This window comes from Hippichthys cyanospilos, chromosome 5 (genome assembly GCF_059441005.1).
Source record: "Hippichthys cyanospilos isolate Australia breed blue-spotted pipefish chromosome 5, RoL_Hcya_1.0, whole genome shotgun sequence".
Taxonomy (NCBI): domain Eukaryota; kingdom Metazoa; phylum Chordata; class Actinopteri; order Syngnathiformes; family Syngnathidae; genus Hippichthys; species Hippichthys cyanospilos.
In genome coordinates this window covers 20193265-20207619 of record NC_142373.1, presented here as the reverse complement: position 1 = coordinate 20207619, position 14355 = coordinate 20193265, and the positions used below count along the sequence as shown (strand labels likewise).

At 39.0% G+C, this 14355-nt stretch overlaps 2 protein-coding genes across 6 annotated transcripts in view; one reads left to right on the top strand and one right to left on the bottom strand.

Annotated features, from left to right (window-relative positions):
- Positions 1–2233, bottom strand: part of ptprna (protein tyrosine phosphatase receptor type Na) — a 19500-nt gene extending 17267 nt beyond the window's left edge. For 2 of the 3 annotated variants that reach the window (XM_088414869.1, XM_088414870.1), the window contains exon 1: positions 1880–2232. In XM_088414869.1, coding sequence (XP_088270995.1) covers positions 1880–1955 — 76 coding nt within the window. In that variant the 5' untranslated portion in view covers positions 1956–2232. Of the gene's footprint in view, positions 1–1879 lie in introns of all 3 variants that reach the window. The other variant, XM_088414868.1, reaches the window with a different exon arrangement.
- The window catches only part of desma (desmin a), an 18792-nt gene extending 4437 nt beyond the window's left edge, over positions 1–14355 (top strand). For 2 of the 3 annotated variants that reach the window (XM_088414872.1, XM_088414873.1), the window contains 10 exons: positions 8541–8924; positions 9192–9252; positions 9407–9502; positions 10060–10221; positions 10299–10424; positions 10553–10663; positions 10846–10955; positions 11466–11515; positions 12316–12407; positions 13896–14355. In XM_088414872.1, coding sequence (XP_088270998.1) covers positions 8541–8924; positions 9192–9252; positions 9407–9502; positions 10060–10221; positions 10299–10424; positions 10553–10663; positions 10846–10955; positions 11466–11515; positions 12316–12407; positions 13896–13937 — 1234 coding nt within the window. In that variant the 3' untranslated portion in view covers positions 13938–14355. Of the gene's footprint in view, positions 1–8134; positions 8925–9191; positions 9253–9406; positions 9503–10059; positions 10222–10298; positions 10425–10552; positions 10664–10845; positions 10956–11465; positions 11516–12315; positions 12408–13895 lie in introns of those variants that run through there. The other variant, XM_088414871.1, reaches the window with a different exon arrangement.

The following is a 14355-nucleotide window of genomic DNA, read 5'->3' as shown; positions in this document are numbered from 1 at the left end:
GTAAATAAAAAGGGCTGAAATGATTTTTTTGTTTTTGTTTCCGCAAACATTTGCACTGGGGCTCCTCGGAAAATGTGCTTTCTAAAAGGGGTCCCTGACTCCGAAAATATTTAAGAATGCCTACTCTAAGCCACAGGTGTCAAACTCAAGGCCCCGGGACCAGATGCGGCCCGCCACATCAATTTACGAGGCCCGAAAAATGTTAATTACCAAATTTGCAAGTTGTTTTCAAGTCAATTAAAAAAAAAGGGAAACAACAATATATTTGATTTCACAGTCATGATGGCCCCACAACCGGGCTACAATGTGGCCCACAAAAAAAATGAGCTTAACACCACTGCTCTAAGCAGCCACCATTCATTTTTCTTGTCACTCAGATCATGAGTGTTAGAACCTAGCCCATCCGAAGAAAGATGGACAATTGCAGTTCACAAAACCCAAACGGCCAACCAACCATTTGCACTCACGTTCGCAGTTTAAGGTTATCAGAGGTCTGGAATTGACCAAATTTGATTTTGCAAGCACTGAAAAAACATCCAAACTCAACATAGGAAGGCCAGGTTGTGAATTCCAACACCGCCCTCAGAAATGCAAGGCACAAGTGCTAACCACTCATCCACTGTGCCATCCACCTCCCTGAGCCTCAAAAATCATTTGACAAAATAATTGCTGCAGCAATCTCTCAATACAACCGCTTTATCTTTTCTATGCATAATTGCAGGATTGTCATGGTTCACATTTTGCATTTGTAAATATCTTCTGGGGTTTCAAGGGAAAAAAATGAGTGTGAAAGAGCAGGTGTTTGGCGCTAGATAGGACGCAAGCGCTTCGGGTGATGCATGGTTATGGCTGTCTGCCCGTTTGATTTGCAGCTCTCCGCTCTCCATTTGTTTGGAAGAGACAATCAAAATCACATCAAAGTCAACACAAAGCATGCGCTTGTCTAAAGATGGATACATCACGAATGGAAGGCAAACACACATCTTGTACTTAGCAATGATTGACAATGTGAAGAAAATAATTGAAGTTGAGCTACAATTTTATATATATATATATATATATATATATATATATATATATATATATATATATATACACACACACACACACACACACACGCACACACACACACACACACACACACACACACACACACACACACACACCAATGTGTTATTTCCAGCTCAGTTGCAAGAGGTGCCAGCATGTTAGAATCAATCAATCGCTGTTATAATGCAATTTTTAGAGTAAACACAGTTTTCTGTGCGGCAGCCATAATTCTTGAATGGATTGAAAGGATTTTTAACACCTTCAACTTTAAAGTAATATCACGGTAAAACGAAATGAGGACAGTCATTTTGACGTACATTTTGTGACTCAATGCAAGCTTAAAGTTTCAGTATTTTTAAATCTTGTAATTTTAGGAGGGAAAAAATAAAATATTCAATAACTTTATTGAGTTATGTGCGGAAATTATTTACTCTATTTTTCCAAATGAGACTAAAAGCTGAGGGAACGAATACAAGGGGGGAAATGTATACAGAAGAGCTGAGAAAAGATGCACAGAATTCCCCACCTACTTCCCAATAAATGTTAGTTTTGACGGCACAAATTCTTCTTCCTAGAAGTCTGATTTTTGTAAATGTTAGCAAAGTAGACAGATGGTTGTTATCTCTGTTTGAGAAATACATTAACAGCGAATACCAAATGCACTTCTTATCACTCCCCACTCGGCATCCTGTAGCTTAATCATCCGCCACTGACACTGATCATTATCTACTGTTTGTTTAGCGAGATAAATCAGAGTATATCAGAAAAAAATAGTCGATAATAGCATTCAGATTGAGCATCCATCACTTATTTTTTTTTATCTCCTTACCGTATCTGTCAGAGAGCCCCATGTGAAACATGATGGTGAAGAGCAGCACAGCTCGCCATGCCCTCGGATGCTGCATGGTGCGTTCAAGTGTCACGGCAGGAGAGAAGGAAAAAAATCTTTGCTGTTTCTTCTCCTTTAAATCTCCATTGTGTACAAAAGGGCTGCAAAGCCTGAGTGGATGGCTCGCATTTAGAGCACAATCCCTCTTGTGGCAGCCAAACGGAAAATTATAACAGGTCGCAAATGTATTTTTGTTTTTAAATTCTCACTACGACTGGTGGATATTGAGTTAGACAGGGCGAGTGGCTGCATGCAAAAAGTACATTTTGCTCCCGTTGTGAAGGCGGAAAGTGATGATGATGAGGAGGGGCGGGGCCAGCATCACCATTGCGGAAATAACGTAAAACCAAATGAACCGTGAGCCGAGCTTCAGGTGCGTCATCTGCAGGCTGAAATTAGCATTGGGAGACGTGGAGGACCCAGTTTACATGGTAACACCCACAGACTCCTTTTTTCTTTTTGGTGGCTCAAGGTAAATAATTAACCAGCGTGTTTAAGTAGTGTGTGGGAAGCAACGAAGTACAAATTCAAGAGTTCAATAGGTAGGCACACAGTTTCTTCAGTTGTTATTTTTTCTGATAATGCACATTTTTTGTAAAAAAAAAAAAAAAAAAAAAATATATATATATATATATATATATATATATATATATATATATATATATATATATATATATATATATATATATATATATATATATATATATATATATATATATATATATATATATATATATATATACACTGTATATGATTGTGAGTGTGTTTATAAAACAAAAAACAAAAACTCCCAACGTACCAACCTGTCTACAAGGAAGGCCAAGACGTTTCAGGCGATTCTTTCCAACATATTTCCCTGCTTGTCCTCTACCACTCTCTAGTGGTACAAAAAGGAAGCGTCATACTTTGAGGCCTAAACTGCATAATGCACTTCAAATTCTGATATATTTTTGAGTACGTTCTCCTAAAACACAAGGCTGGGAGAAAGGTAGTGATTGTCATTGTGATTGTTGGGGAACACGATGATACCACAACAATATGTTTGCACACAGCTCGCTTCTTATATTAGATTACAAAGTGAAAACCCATCACTGCATTTTAATTTTAGAACCCGGCAAAAGCGACAAAAGCCTGCCATTTCAAATCCCAAATTCTTGGCGTTGAGTCCGCTTTTCTCACATCCAGTCCTATTTTGGGCTTGCCAGAAGCAGTATGCAACGAATGTCCCATATTACCATATGGCTTGAATTGTATGCATGCAGGAGGAATTTGGTTTCCAAATGATTTCAAGCTGTGCACATGCATTTTAAGTTGATTGTAGTTTCAGTTGATTGATGCAAAAGCTTGTTTTTCCTCCCATGTCTGCAACCTTACAGACAGTCGGCCATAATACAGGTTGTTTCATTGGACTTTGTGCATTGAGATGTTGCAATTAGACCAAAATAAAGGAGGATGTGGTCTTTTAAGCTGCTGTGACTCACGAATCACAGGGTTTGTTTTAAAGTCCACCGTTTGCTTTTCTTGTCATGCTGAGCTGCCGACGGCTCCAACATAGACTGAAATAGATTTGGAACAGCTTTGCATGTTACACGTTTGCTTGCAATCACCAACACACACACACACACACACACACACACACACACACACACACACGCAAACGCACACCCACACCCACGCACACACACACACACACACACACACACACACACACACACACACACACAGGCACGCACACACGGTTGTGGCTTTAGCCTCATTCTATCGTCCTTGTCACTCCTGTTTGGCAGATCCCCATGTTGGCATGTGTGTATATGTGTTTGTTTGGTTGCTAGGTAACATGCATCCCACATTTATAATGGATCACACCAGCTGAACACCATCATCCATGCGCACAATCGGGGGTCTTTCTGAAAACTTTTTTTTTTTTTTTTTTAAAGAGTCACACTGTACAGCTCAGTGGCGGCATGTCTAGACATGACCTACCATTTAATCACCGGAATATAACAAGAGGGTGATATCGTTGATCAAGGCAATAAATTAATTTAATTTAAAATTTGGCTAAAATTGAGACATTTCATAAATTGATATTAACTACTTAATCTATGTTCTTATTTTGAATTTCTCAAAGTCCACCATGCCCCCGCAATTATAAGAGCAACTTTTCCTGATTTCAATAGCTCATCATTTACTATACTGCGCGTCGTCATTAGTGCGGCTGGAGCCTTCCCTTGTTGACTTTTGGTGATAACAATTAGTGGCTTAAAGTGCCTACCTATAGCATAATATTTTATTCTCTCCACCGAGTAATATGTGCAAATGAATTACATTTGGGACATTGGCGATTTAATTTTTGATCAAATATGGGTTTTATGCTACTGATGTTTCTAACCAGGAAGTAAAACGCCTCTTATTGTGTGGCTGCCTTGCCCCCTTCATGACGTAGCTCAATGGTGGCGGACCATGCAATATGCATCCTTCCATCGTCTTGAGCGCTCCTCTTCGCGAAGCTTGCGGATGATGGAGCCTATTCCAACAGTATGAAAAACGGGGCTTCAAGTTAGGCGAGGCAGGTACGGGAGCGCAGAACAAGCAATGAATGCTTCAAAATGCATCAATGAAGGAAACAAAAGGGTAAGAAATGGACATTGAAACATGGTTAAAAGCTCCAAACAGTTGCCTTTTCTTGTTACGGCTCCTTTAATACATTTTGATTTATGTTGAGCTTCAGATGCACACAATGGCGGTTCTGCTTTTTCTTTTTTCAATCCAATTTTGAACAAGAGCAGATATGTTCATTTCGTAAATGACATCATACTCCTGTTGGGGGACTGGCAGGGGAATGTTTGAGTGCCGTGAACTGTTAATATTCTCTGACTTGTTTGGGACATGTGTTCCTCCCAGAACGCGATGAGATCTGAAAGCTAATTTAAGTTTGTTTTCTGGCTGACGGTCCTGTTGGTTCATCTCTGTATCTGATCTCGTTAGTAAACTCAGAGGTTACTCATTTTATGTCCCCCGCCGGTGATTCAACTGTAAGTTTCTCAGAGGAAACTGATGCGAGATGCTTGCCGCCATCATGTCATCCAATCGTGCAGTCGATTCTTTTTATTTCCTAATGGATCATTTCCCTTTCTTAGCGGTGTAATGGCAAGACCGAGCATAAATCCTGGAGTATGAATGCAGTAATGGAGCAATTGGGATGTAATTATTTTTTTTGTGATGACACTGCCATCAAACCCAAGCAAAAAACACATTATGTGTCTCCATGACAGCTGGACTGGAGCATTCACTTATATTGCACTCAAATTCTCATCAGCTACCCATGTTGGTTATAAACAGAATTACAGAAAGTACATCATCATCTTCCACATTTATTTTGTGCGTGTTGGCAACTGTCATGTCCCATGATCCTTTGGGCGCGTGGGCCGGACAACAGTGTTCAAACAGGAATGCTAAATATAGCGTGACACCACCGGCAGCTGACACATGTGCCTTATGAAACGCGACGACGGGCCCGGCCACACACAGGGAGCCTTTGAACCTCCGTATCGCAGCCCCCATACACGCGCTTGTAATCGTACTTGCATGCATGTATGGGCACTTTGAAAATTATGTTCATTATAGATATGCCTTTTCTGTTATGTCCTAGCATGCCGGGATGTTGTGGACACTAATGGAGGGGGACCGAAGGCAAGGTGCACTCAAATAATATAAATTTAACATGAAGACAACAAAATTCAGAGGACAAAAATCACAAAGAAACCTACTACTAAAGACTAAACTGTAAATTCAGAATAACAAATGGATAAAACTCATAAATACAACAAGAAATGGCAAAAGTAAATGAACACTTTGACATCAACAACAGCTAGACAGACTGAACATGCCTGCACGTTTGGAAATACAAACAGCACCAATGCGTAGGCCAATGCTCGGGCAGTAATTTGGAGGCCTCAACTATAGGCGACTAGAAAGTGCCCACGTGGTTTCCGATTGATCCCCTTTTGTCCAAGTGTTCATTTAGTCTTTGTGTCTCAGTATTGACTTTGTTGTGCAAAAAAAAACAAAAAAACAATCTTAGCAGAAGGATGTTGAGGTTCGCCATTGTGATTATTATTGATCACTTTGCCCCTATTCAGCAATGTCTATCGACTTACTGTACATCATCACAATAATTATGCTTTCTATAGCCACCGCAAACTTTTTCTTGGCTCACCCTTGAGGTCGCCAAACCTATTGGATTGAAACAATCGCCGATGCTTTTACCTCTAGCTGCCTAATTACTTCTATTGACCTTCTGGCTCGACTGAAAATATCTTGTGGAAAGATCAGCAGTTAGAGGCTCAAGACATTGCTGTATTATCAAAAAAAAAAAAGAAGCAATATTGCCTTGTTATAATCCACAAACTGAAAATGATCCAAAACTAACATCAGAATTTGAATAACTTTTTTATTTAATGCTTATCAACTGTTGTACCATTCCAGTATCATCAAAAATATTGTAAAATAAAGCCTTTTTTTTTTTTGCTATGGTTTTAACAACCTTTGCCAACTAACTGTAATATAATGACTATATTGTAATTAAATCACTTTACAGCCAAATAAATACTACGAATCGCTCAAATAACTCAATAAAAACAACTCAATTAAATAAAAGGCAGATTGTGTAAATATTGTGTAAATAAAAGGCAGAATGTTACAACTGCAAAACAATTCTACACTTGACTTGTGTATTGATCGCTCCCTAAAGAAAATCACCAATTCTTCATAAAAGGGCAAACATTGGCAATGAAGCTAATCAAATCAGCATAAAAACTATTATATATATATATATATATATATATAGGTGTGTGTGTGTATACACAAATTGCATCATACTTCTTTTATGTGAGAGTGTGTAGTCCCCCTATGGCAAAATTATGTGACCTTCTTGGCAGTAACTGCTCCTTACATAACTAAGGGCAATGCATGACCCGACTATAACTATAGCTACTGACTGGGTGGCAACTCACACTGTGTATATAGAACTGATGTGGTACCTCAAAAAATATTTCACATAATCATTAAGGTCTATGTTTTAGATAGCTTGTCACAACTTCAATTACTAAGTGACTATATGAAAAATGATTGCTTTTCGACATCTACTTTTACATGTATATAGTACAGTGTAATTGCAACTCACCATTACATTCTGGGCAATTGGAATGACCGCATGTAAATGCATACCTCTCATGTGCACAAGCTCTTGAAACCAGAGCCGCTGGACAGCTGAATGAGCGTCTGGCAAAAGGAGGCGATTGGGGTAAGAAGGAGCGGAAGGCCTTTTAGAACAGCTGAGTGGCTGCACTGGGGGGAGGAAATGTCCAGTGTCGGCCTTTGGAGTATGCGTGTAAGCAGTTGCAAGTTTCTAAAACTCCACCAACATGTATTTAGCCAATTGATGTGACGCCTAGAAAGAAAAGTATGTCAAATGTGTGTATATTATATATATTATATATATATGAATATATATATATATATATATATATATATATATATATATATATATATATATATATATATATATATATATATATATATATATATATATATATATATATGATGTATTTCTTTATTATATATTATATTATATCATGATTTTAATTATATTATTGTATTGTTTGTATTTAATGCTTTTATTTTATTTGTATTTTTTATTTACTACTTATTTATTGAGATATATAATTTATGATGCATGTATATATATATATATATATATATATATATACATATATATACTCTATAGCCACCAGTGTAGCTTCTATTCTATGCGCCTTATAATGCGGTGCGCCTTATTTATGAAAACAACTTCAAAATAGCCCATTCATTTAAGGTGCGAGTTATAATCCAATGCAAAGCATATATTTACGTTTCATTATTGTTATTTTAGTTTAATTTTCATATTACTTTTCTTATAGTTTTATTTTTATTTATTTTATTTTTTAAAACAAGTCTACATTTTATATATATATATATATATATATGTATATATATATATATATATATATATATATATATATATATATATATATATATATATATATATATATATATATATATATATAGTTTTATATATATATATATATATATATATATATATATATATATATATATATATAAAACTGATAAAAGTTAAACATTTCGGTGAGTATGAAGAACAAAATGTAGACTTGGTGGAGTCAGGTGGTAGCAAGACAAAAGAGGTAATGGGAGGGCAGAGAGGAGGTGTCGGGGTGACCATGGGTGTGGCATGGCTACAAATAGCCACGCTTGGTGCTGGGGGATTCTTCACTTGGTTCCCCTCCAGTCCACCCAGCGGCTCAGTTGGGTCTCGGCTTCCCAAGCAGCTCCACCGCACCAAATAGGTCAAACCGGCAGCCATGAGCAAGTCCTACTCCTCCTCGGCCCAGACGGCCTCTTCGTACCGTCGCACCTTTGGTTCTGGTGTCAGTTCATCCCCGATGTCTTCCCTCTTCTCCACTCACGGAGGAGGAGGTCGAAGCTCCTCGACCCACACGACCCGCGTGTACGAGGTGAAGAGCGGTGCCCCTTCGTATTCCAGTTTCAGGGTGTCCTCCGGCGGCGCCGGGATCGGCTCCTCTAAGGCCCTGCGCACCTATGGCGAGAAACTCGACTTCGACCTGGCCGACGCCATGAACCAAGACTTCCTCAACACAAGGACCAACGAGAAGGCCGAGCTTCAGCACCTCAATGACCGCTTCGCCAGCTACATCGAGAAGGTCCGCTTCCTAGAGCAGCAAAACGCCGCCCTGACGGTGGAGATCGAGAAGCTGAAGGGCCGCGAGGGACCCGGGCGTGTGGCCGAGATGTACGAAGATGAGATGAGGGAGCTGAGGAGGCAAATTGAAGCTCTGTCCAACCAGCGTGCCCGGGTGGAGGTGGAAAGGGACAACTTGGCCGATGACCTTCAGAAACTGAAGCTCAGGTAGGGAAGGGCTTGTTTGAACACCTAACATTGAAAATCAAGATGACGACTCTCTGATTTTTTCTTTTACTCATTACGGCATGCATCAAATAGGTTTTCATTAACATTTGCAAAATATTGCACAGTCCATGTAAGTTCTGTAATTTTCACGCGTTTTTTCAAATGACACTATGAATAATCCTCCAAGTCCTAGTGTCCATTGTGACAGTTGTGTTATAACCTAGGTATATTATGTGCGTCATATTGTGTCCTTTTTCTTCACTGCAGACTACAGGAGGAGGTTCACCAGAAAGAAGAAGCTGAGAACAATCTGTCTGCTTTTAGAGCTGTATGTCACTTTTTTTCCAATTTGTTGTCTTACTATTTTTTAGTCACTTTAAGATACTGCAGCATCACTCCTAATCTGAGGCTCACAGGATTTTTCCTATAGATAACCTTAGTAGAACGATGAAAGATTTCTGATGTTCCTATTTCATATTTAGGACGTGGACAATGCCACCCTGGCCAGGCTGGACCTGGAGAGGCGCATTGAGAGTCTGCAAGAGGAGATTGCCTTCCTCAAGAAGATCCATGAAGAGGTTTGTTGAGCAGTCTGTTAAAAATAGTTTTTATAGCTGTTGACCAATGTCCAAGATACTGTAAATAGACCACATCAAATGCTGGCTCATTGTGACGTTCAGGAGCTGGATGGAATTTGTCTCTCATAAACACACAGGTTATTTATTACACAGTTCACCTATATTCATTAAACTCCGATACAACCATCATTTCAAAGAAGGATAAAAAAAGGTGATGTTCTCTTACCCCTCAACTTTGACCTTTGAGAAATTCCCAACTGTGGACTGCTCAAAGAGCAGGTCAGCTGTTGTCTATAGCTACGCAGGGGGAGAAAAAGGGAATGTATGTATGGGAACAGATGTAAAGCTATTTATACCATTTGCTTGCTCTCCACAGGGCAGCTGAAAACAGCTAAGCCTAACAGTTGTGCCTAATTAAATGAGCCTAATCTAATACTACATATATATATATATATATATATATATATATATATATATATATATATATATATATATTATATGATATTGCATTGTCTTTGTGACAACATTAATGATTCACATGGAAAATGAATCTCCAGGAGATCCGTGAGCTGCAGAGCCAGATGCAGGACACTCAGGTGCAAATCCAAATGGACATGTCCAAACCTGACCTGACCGCAGCCCTGAGGGACATCCGCATGCAGTACGAGGCTATCGCCGCCAAGAACATTTCCGAGGCCGAGGACTGGTATAAGTCTAAGGTAGGACACTCCTTTCACAAAGCAAGTCTCTTCCTCCCTCGCTTCTATAAGTCAAAACTGAAGGCAACGTTCTTCAGGTCTCAGATCTGAACCAGGCTGTGAGTAAGAACAATGATGCCCTGCGCTCTGCCAAACAAGAGACCATGGAGTACAGACACCAGATTCAGTCCTACACCTGTGAGATCGACTCACTTAAGGGCACTGTGAGTATCAAATGTTACCTTTTAATAAGGAACTATGGTGTCATAGTTTGAGTTACTTTCACCTTAGGACTCATATATTTCGCTTCCATTTGGATCAACGCTAACCTGATATTTTTATGACTGCGTAGAATGAGTCTCTGATGCGTCAGATGAGAGAGCTCGAGGACCGCATGGGTCGCGAGGCATCTGGTTACCAGGACACTATCGCCCGTCTGGAGGAGGACATTGCCAAGATGAAGGTCACTATTTGCGCATTCCGAAATAAAAGATGATGCATACATGGGAAATGCTGGTTACAGATAAAACCAGGCCTTGCTCGGTAAACCTGTCACCGTTTGTGACAGACGGATTTATAGACAGTGCTCGCAGTGCTTGAATGTTTAGGAAAGGCGTTGATTTGATGACGGAATTTGTTTTCCAGGATGATATGGCTCGTCACCTGAGGGAGTACCAGGACCTGCTCAATGTTAAAATGGCTCTGGACATTGAGATTGCCACCTATCGCAAGCTGCTGGAGGGAGAGGAGAGCAGGTGCGATATTCTCATGTGTACAACCCAGCATTCACATAATCACCTATGTGCGGTTGTTTTTTTTGTTTTTCCACTGTTATTCGCTGTATAACTAAACATAATGGCATTTTGTTGCTTCATTTACCATAAGTCTCAAACTCCAGTTCTTGAGGGCCGCAATCCTGCATGTTTTCGATTTTTCTCTCTCTAACACACCAGATTCAAATGATGAAGCTAACTGTCAAGATCCTGCAGAGCTTGCTGTTTAGCTGATCATGTGTTTGATAGAGAAGAATCGAAAACATGCAATGAGGACTTGAGGACTGGAGTGTAAGACCTACGATTTAGACAAATGCAATACTTTTCCACCATTTTTTAACATCAATGTGAAATCATGAACTCATGAAATTTTGGGAACAATTACTTTTGAGATTTTTGCCCCCGTGAATATTGCGGGACCAGTGTTCGCCTGAAAGATAATTCATTTTCAATTTTTACTGACGTTGGGTTTCTTTGGATTTTGTTTACCAGGATCACCACCATGCCTGTCCAAACTAGCTATTCCGCTATTGGCTTCAGAGGTAGGTGAAACTGCAATCTGACCTAAAATTTTCAGAAAAGATTCTTTCAGCCAGTTTGTTTTTGTTTAATTTAGATACAAAGTGATCTTGTGTCATTTCAAAAGATTGTTATCCAACAACAAAACACGGCTTTAGTCATTTGTTTTCTTTTACACTTATCCTTTTCTGTATTTGAGACTAGGCCAAAATGCTGGGTGCAAGCTTTAGTGTAAATGATGCGAGATGTGAGTGATGTTAGAGATTCAAAATTAGAACAAGATTGAATGAAAAATAACTCTTTACCTAAAAATGCAATTAATTGGTCACAATCAATCTGTTAATCTGACACCACTGAAGAAAAACACTAGAAATTGCAGAGGAAGGGATACAAGACTAATCATAGCCTGTTACCAAACATGGGGCTTACTATTTTGAGGTCATTACATAACTCCAGTGACCCACACTCTCCACCGTGTGGGGATTTATAACCAACCCGTGGGGCTTACTGGTTCATATAACTGATGTGTGGGCTTGGCTGAGAATCATATGTGTCATTCATTCAAATTATTAACTCATTTACCGCCAGCCCAGTAAAATTGTATTTTTGACGTGACAGGCAGTCAGTGAGTTGAATGTTCTCCTTTAAAATGGCTGATTAAGCCACTTATTTAGTGTGAGTAATGTAATTTTATTCTTTGTTATATGTCGTTGATGTGTAATGACAAGTTGTGCAATTAACTCATTCGCATGAAAAATGGATCTGAGACGTCTATAGCCGCCAATGGCACTGAACGAGTTAAAATAATATCGTCTCATCCCAGAGACCAGTCCTGAGTCACAACCTCAGCGCTCCTCCGAAATGCACTCAAAGAAGACTGTTCTCATCAAGACCATCGAGACCCGCGATGGAGAGGTTGGACCGAGCACACACGCACATGCATTCCCATTGAAAGTCATTTACACATAAAACATCATCTTTGTTCATATCCAAATGACATATTCGGTGAGCCGGGGTCCAGTTGAAAACACAATCTGATGAGCGATAAAGTCTTGTAGTTTGCATCACAGACCTTGCATGAGCACTTGTAAGTCCTCAAGAGAGGTCACCTTGCCCTCTCACTTCACTCTTGATGACACGAGACCCTTCACTGTGCAGGGGAAACACTCTCCCACGTGATCTGCAACACACTTTGATCCTGTCATGGAAAATAAGTATTAGGCATAACATTTGGTTCAGTGACCACCTGTTGTGTTTCAACAAAGAACCTTTCATTTAACGTAGTACATGAGAACGCTCTATGTAGCTAGAATGAGATGACCTGGACATGTAAGTAAGTTCAACACAGACATATATCCTAAGCTCATTTTTGCACTTCCTCCATTCCAGAACCTTAAAAATCTTCTCTTTCACTTGTTCCTTCAAACTCTCTACAGACTATAAAACTGCTTTGCATCAGATTATAACTCGCACCGTCAATGAATGGCCTATTTTGAAGTTGTTTTCATACATGAGGCGCACCACATTATAAGGCGCATAGAATAGAAGCTACACTGGTGTCTATATATATATATATATATATATATATATATATATATATATATATATATATATGTTCAACATCTCAAAAAAGGTGTTATGAAAATTCTATTTGTGAAAAATACATTAACAACTGAAATGCAGAGGTAATAAATGAATAACTTACATGCCGATTAATTTATTTTAGATTTTCATCCCGCAAAAATGAAAACTCGCGGTTTATGTGCCATATAAGGCTCATCAGATTATAAGGCTCACTGCCAGCTTTTAAGAAAATTGAAGGCTTTTTGGTGTGCCTTATAATTTCAAAAATTTGGTCATGTCTTTGAAGATTCAAATATAAATAATCCCAAAAACGCAATTTTTTTTCCAGATTATTTTACTGATCTCTTCTAAATCCTAAAAAAAATTCTTCATAGCCTTATAGAGATATCGTGTAAGATTTATGCATGGACAGCAGGGGGTACTGCAGGTTTACCATTGTCCATAGTTATAACAAACATGGCTGCATCCAGAGAAGTGCTACCCCCCATGAAATATCGTTTCATGATAACTAGACCTATGAGTATTTTTAAAACATACTGTTGGTCTTTAAGAACACATTCATTTGCAAGTTTTTGAAACTTAGTCATTTAATTTATTTACACACTGTCCCTTTAAGAATCCTCTCTTTAACTTGTCCCTGCTCACATAAGACTACTCTATTAAGACTTGCATTTTTGAAGCTTCAAAATAGAGACCACTTGATTTCCAGACGATTTTGCTGATCCCGCCTAAATCCTAAAAAATCCACAATCTTTCATGTTCTACACCAAAAAGATGAGCTGTCAAAGTATTTTTCTCAATGTGTACTGTCTTCCTCAGGTTGTCAGCGAGTCAACACAGCACCAGCAAGACATCATGTGAACAGGAGCTGTTGGCATAAAAACTATTATTTACAATAAGTTATGAAAAAAAAAGAATAAAAATGGAAAATCTAGGCATCTTCCCACTGTTGTGTAATGCTTTATGACAAATCTTGTAAGCCTGGAGGCATCAAATATGGTCAGAGCGAATTGTGACGGCACATTTTCCACGTTTTGTCTGTGCAAATCTGCTTTTTGTGCGACTGGATGGCGAACGGCTCGTGTTAGTGTTTGGAGCAAAAGTGGGAAGATGGTGGTTGGAAATGTCAAGAAACATCTACTGAAAAAGGAACTAAGTCATGTGTGACATGATGATCTCGGCGTGTGATTGTGTGTGCATGGGCGACCATGTGGAGCTGCTTCACTCTTGACTAAAATGGCAAAAAAAATAAATAAATAAAAGACATTTGTTATCACAA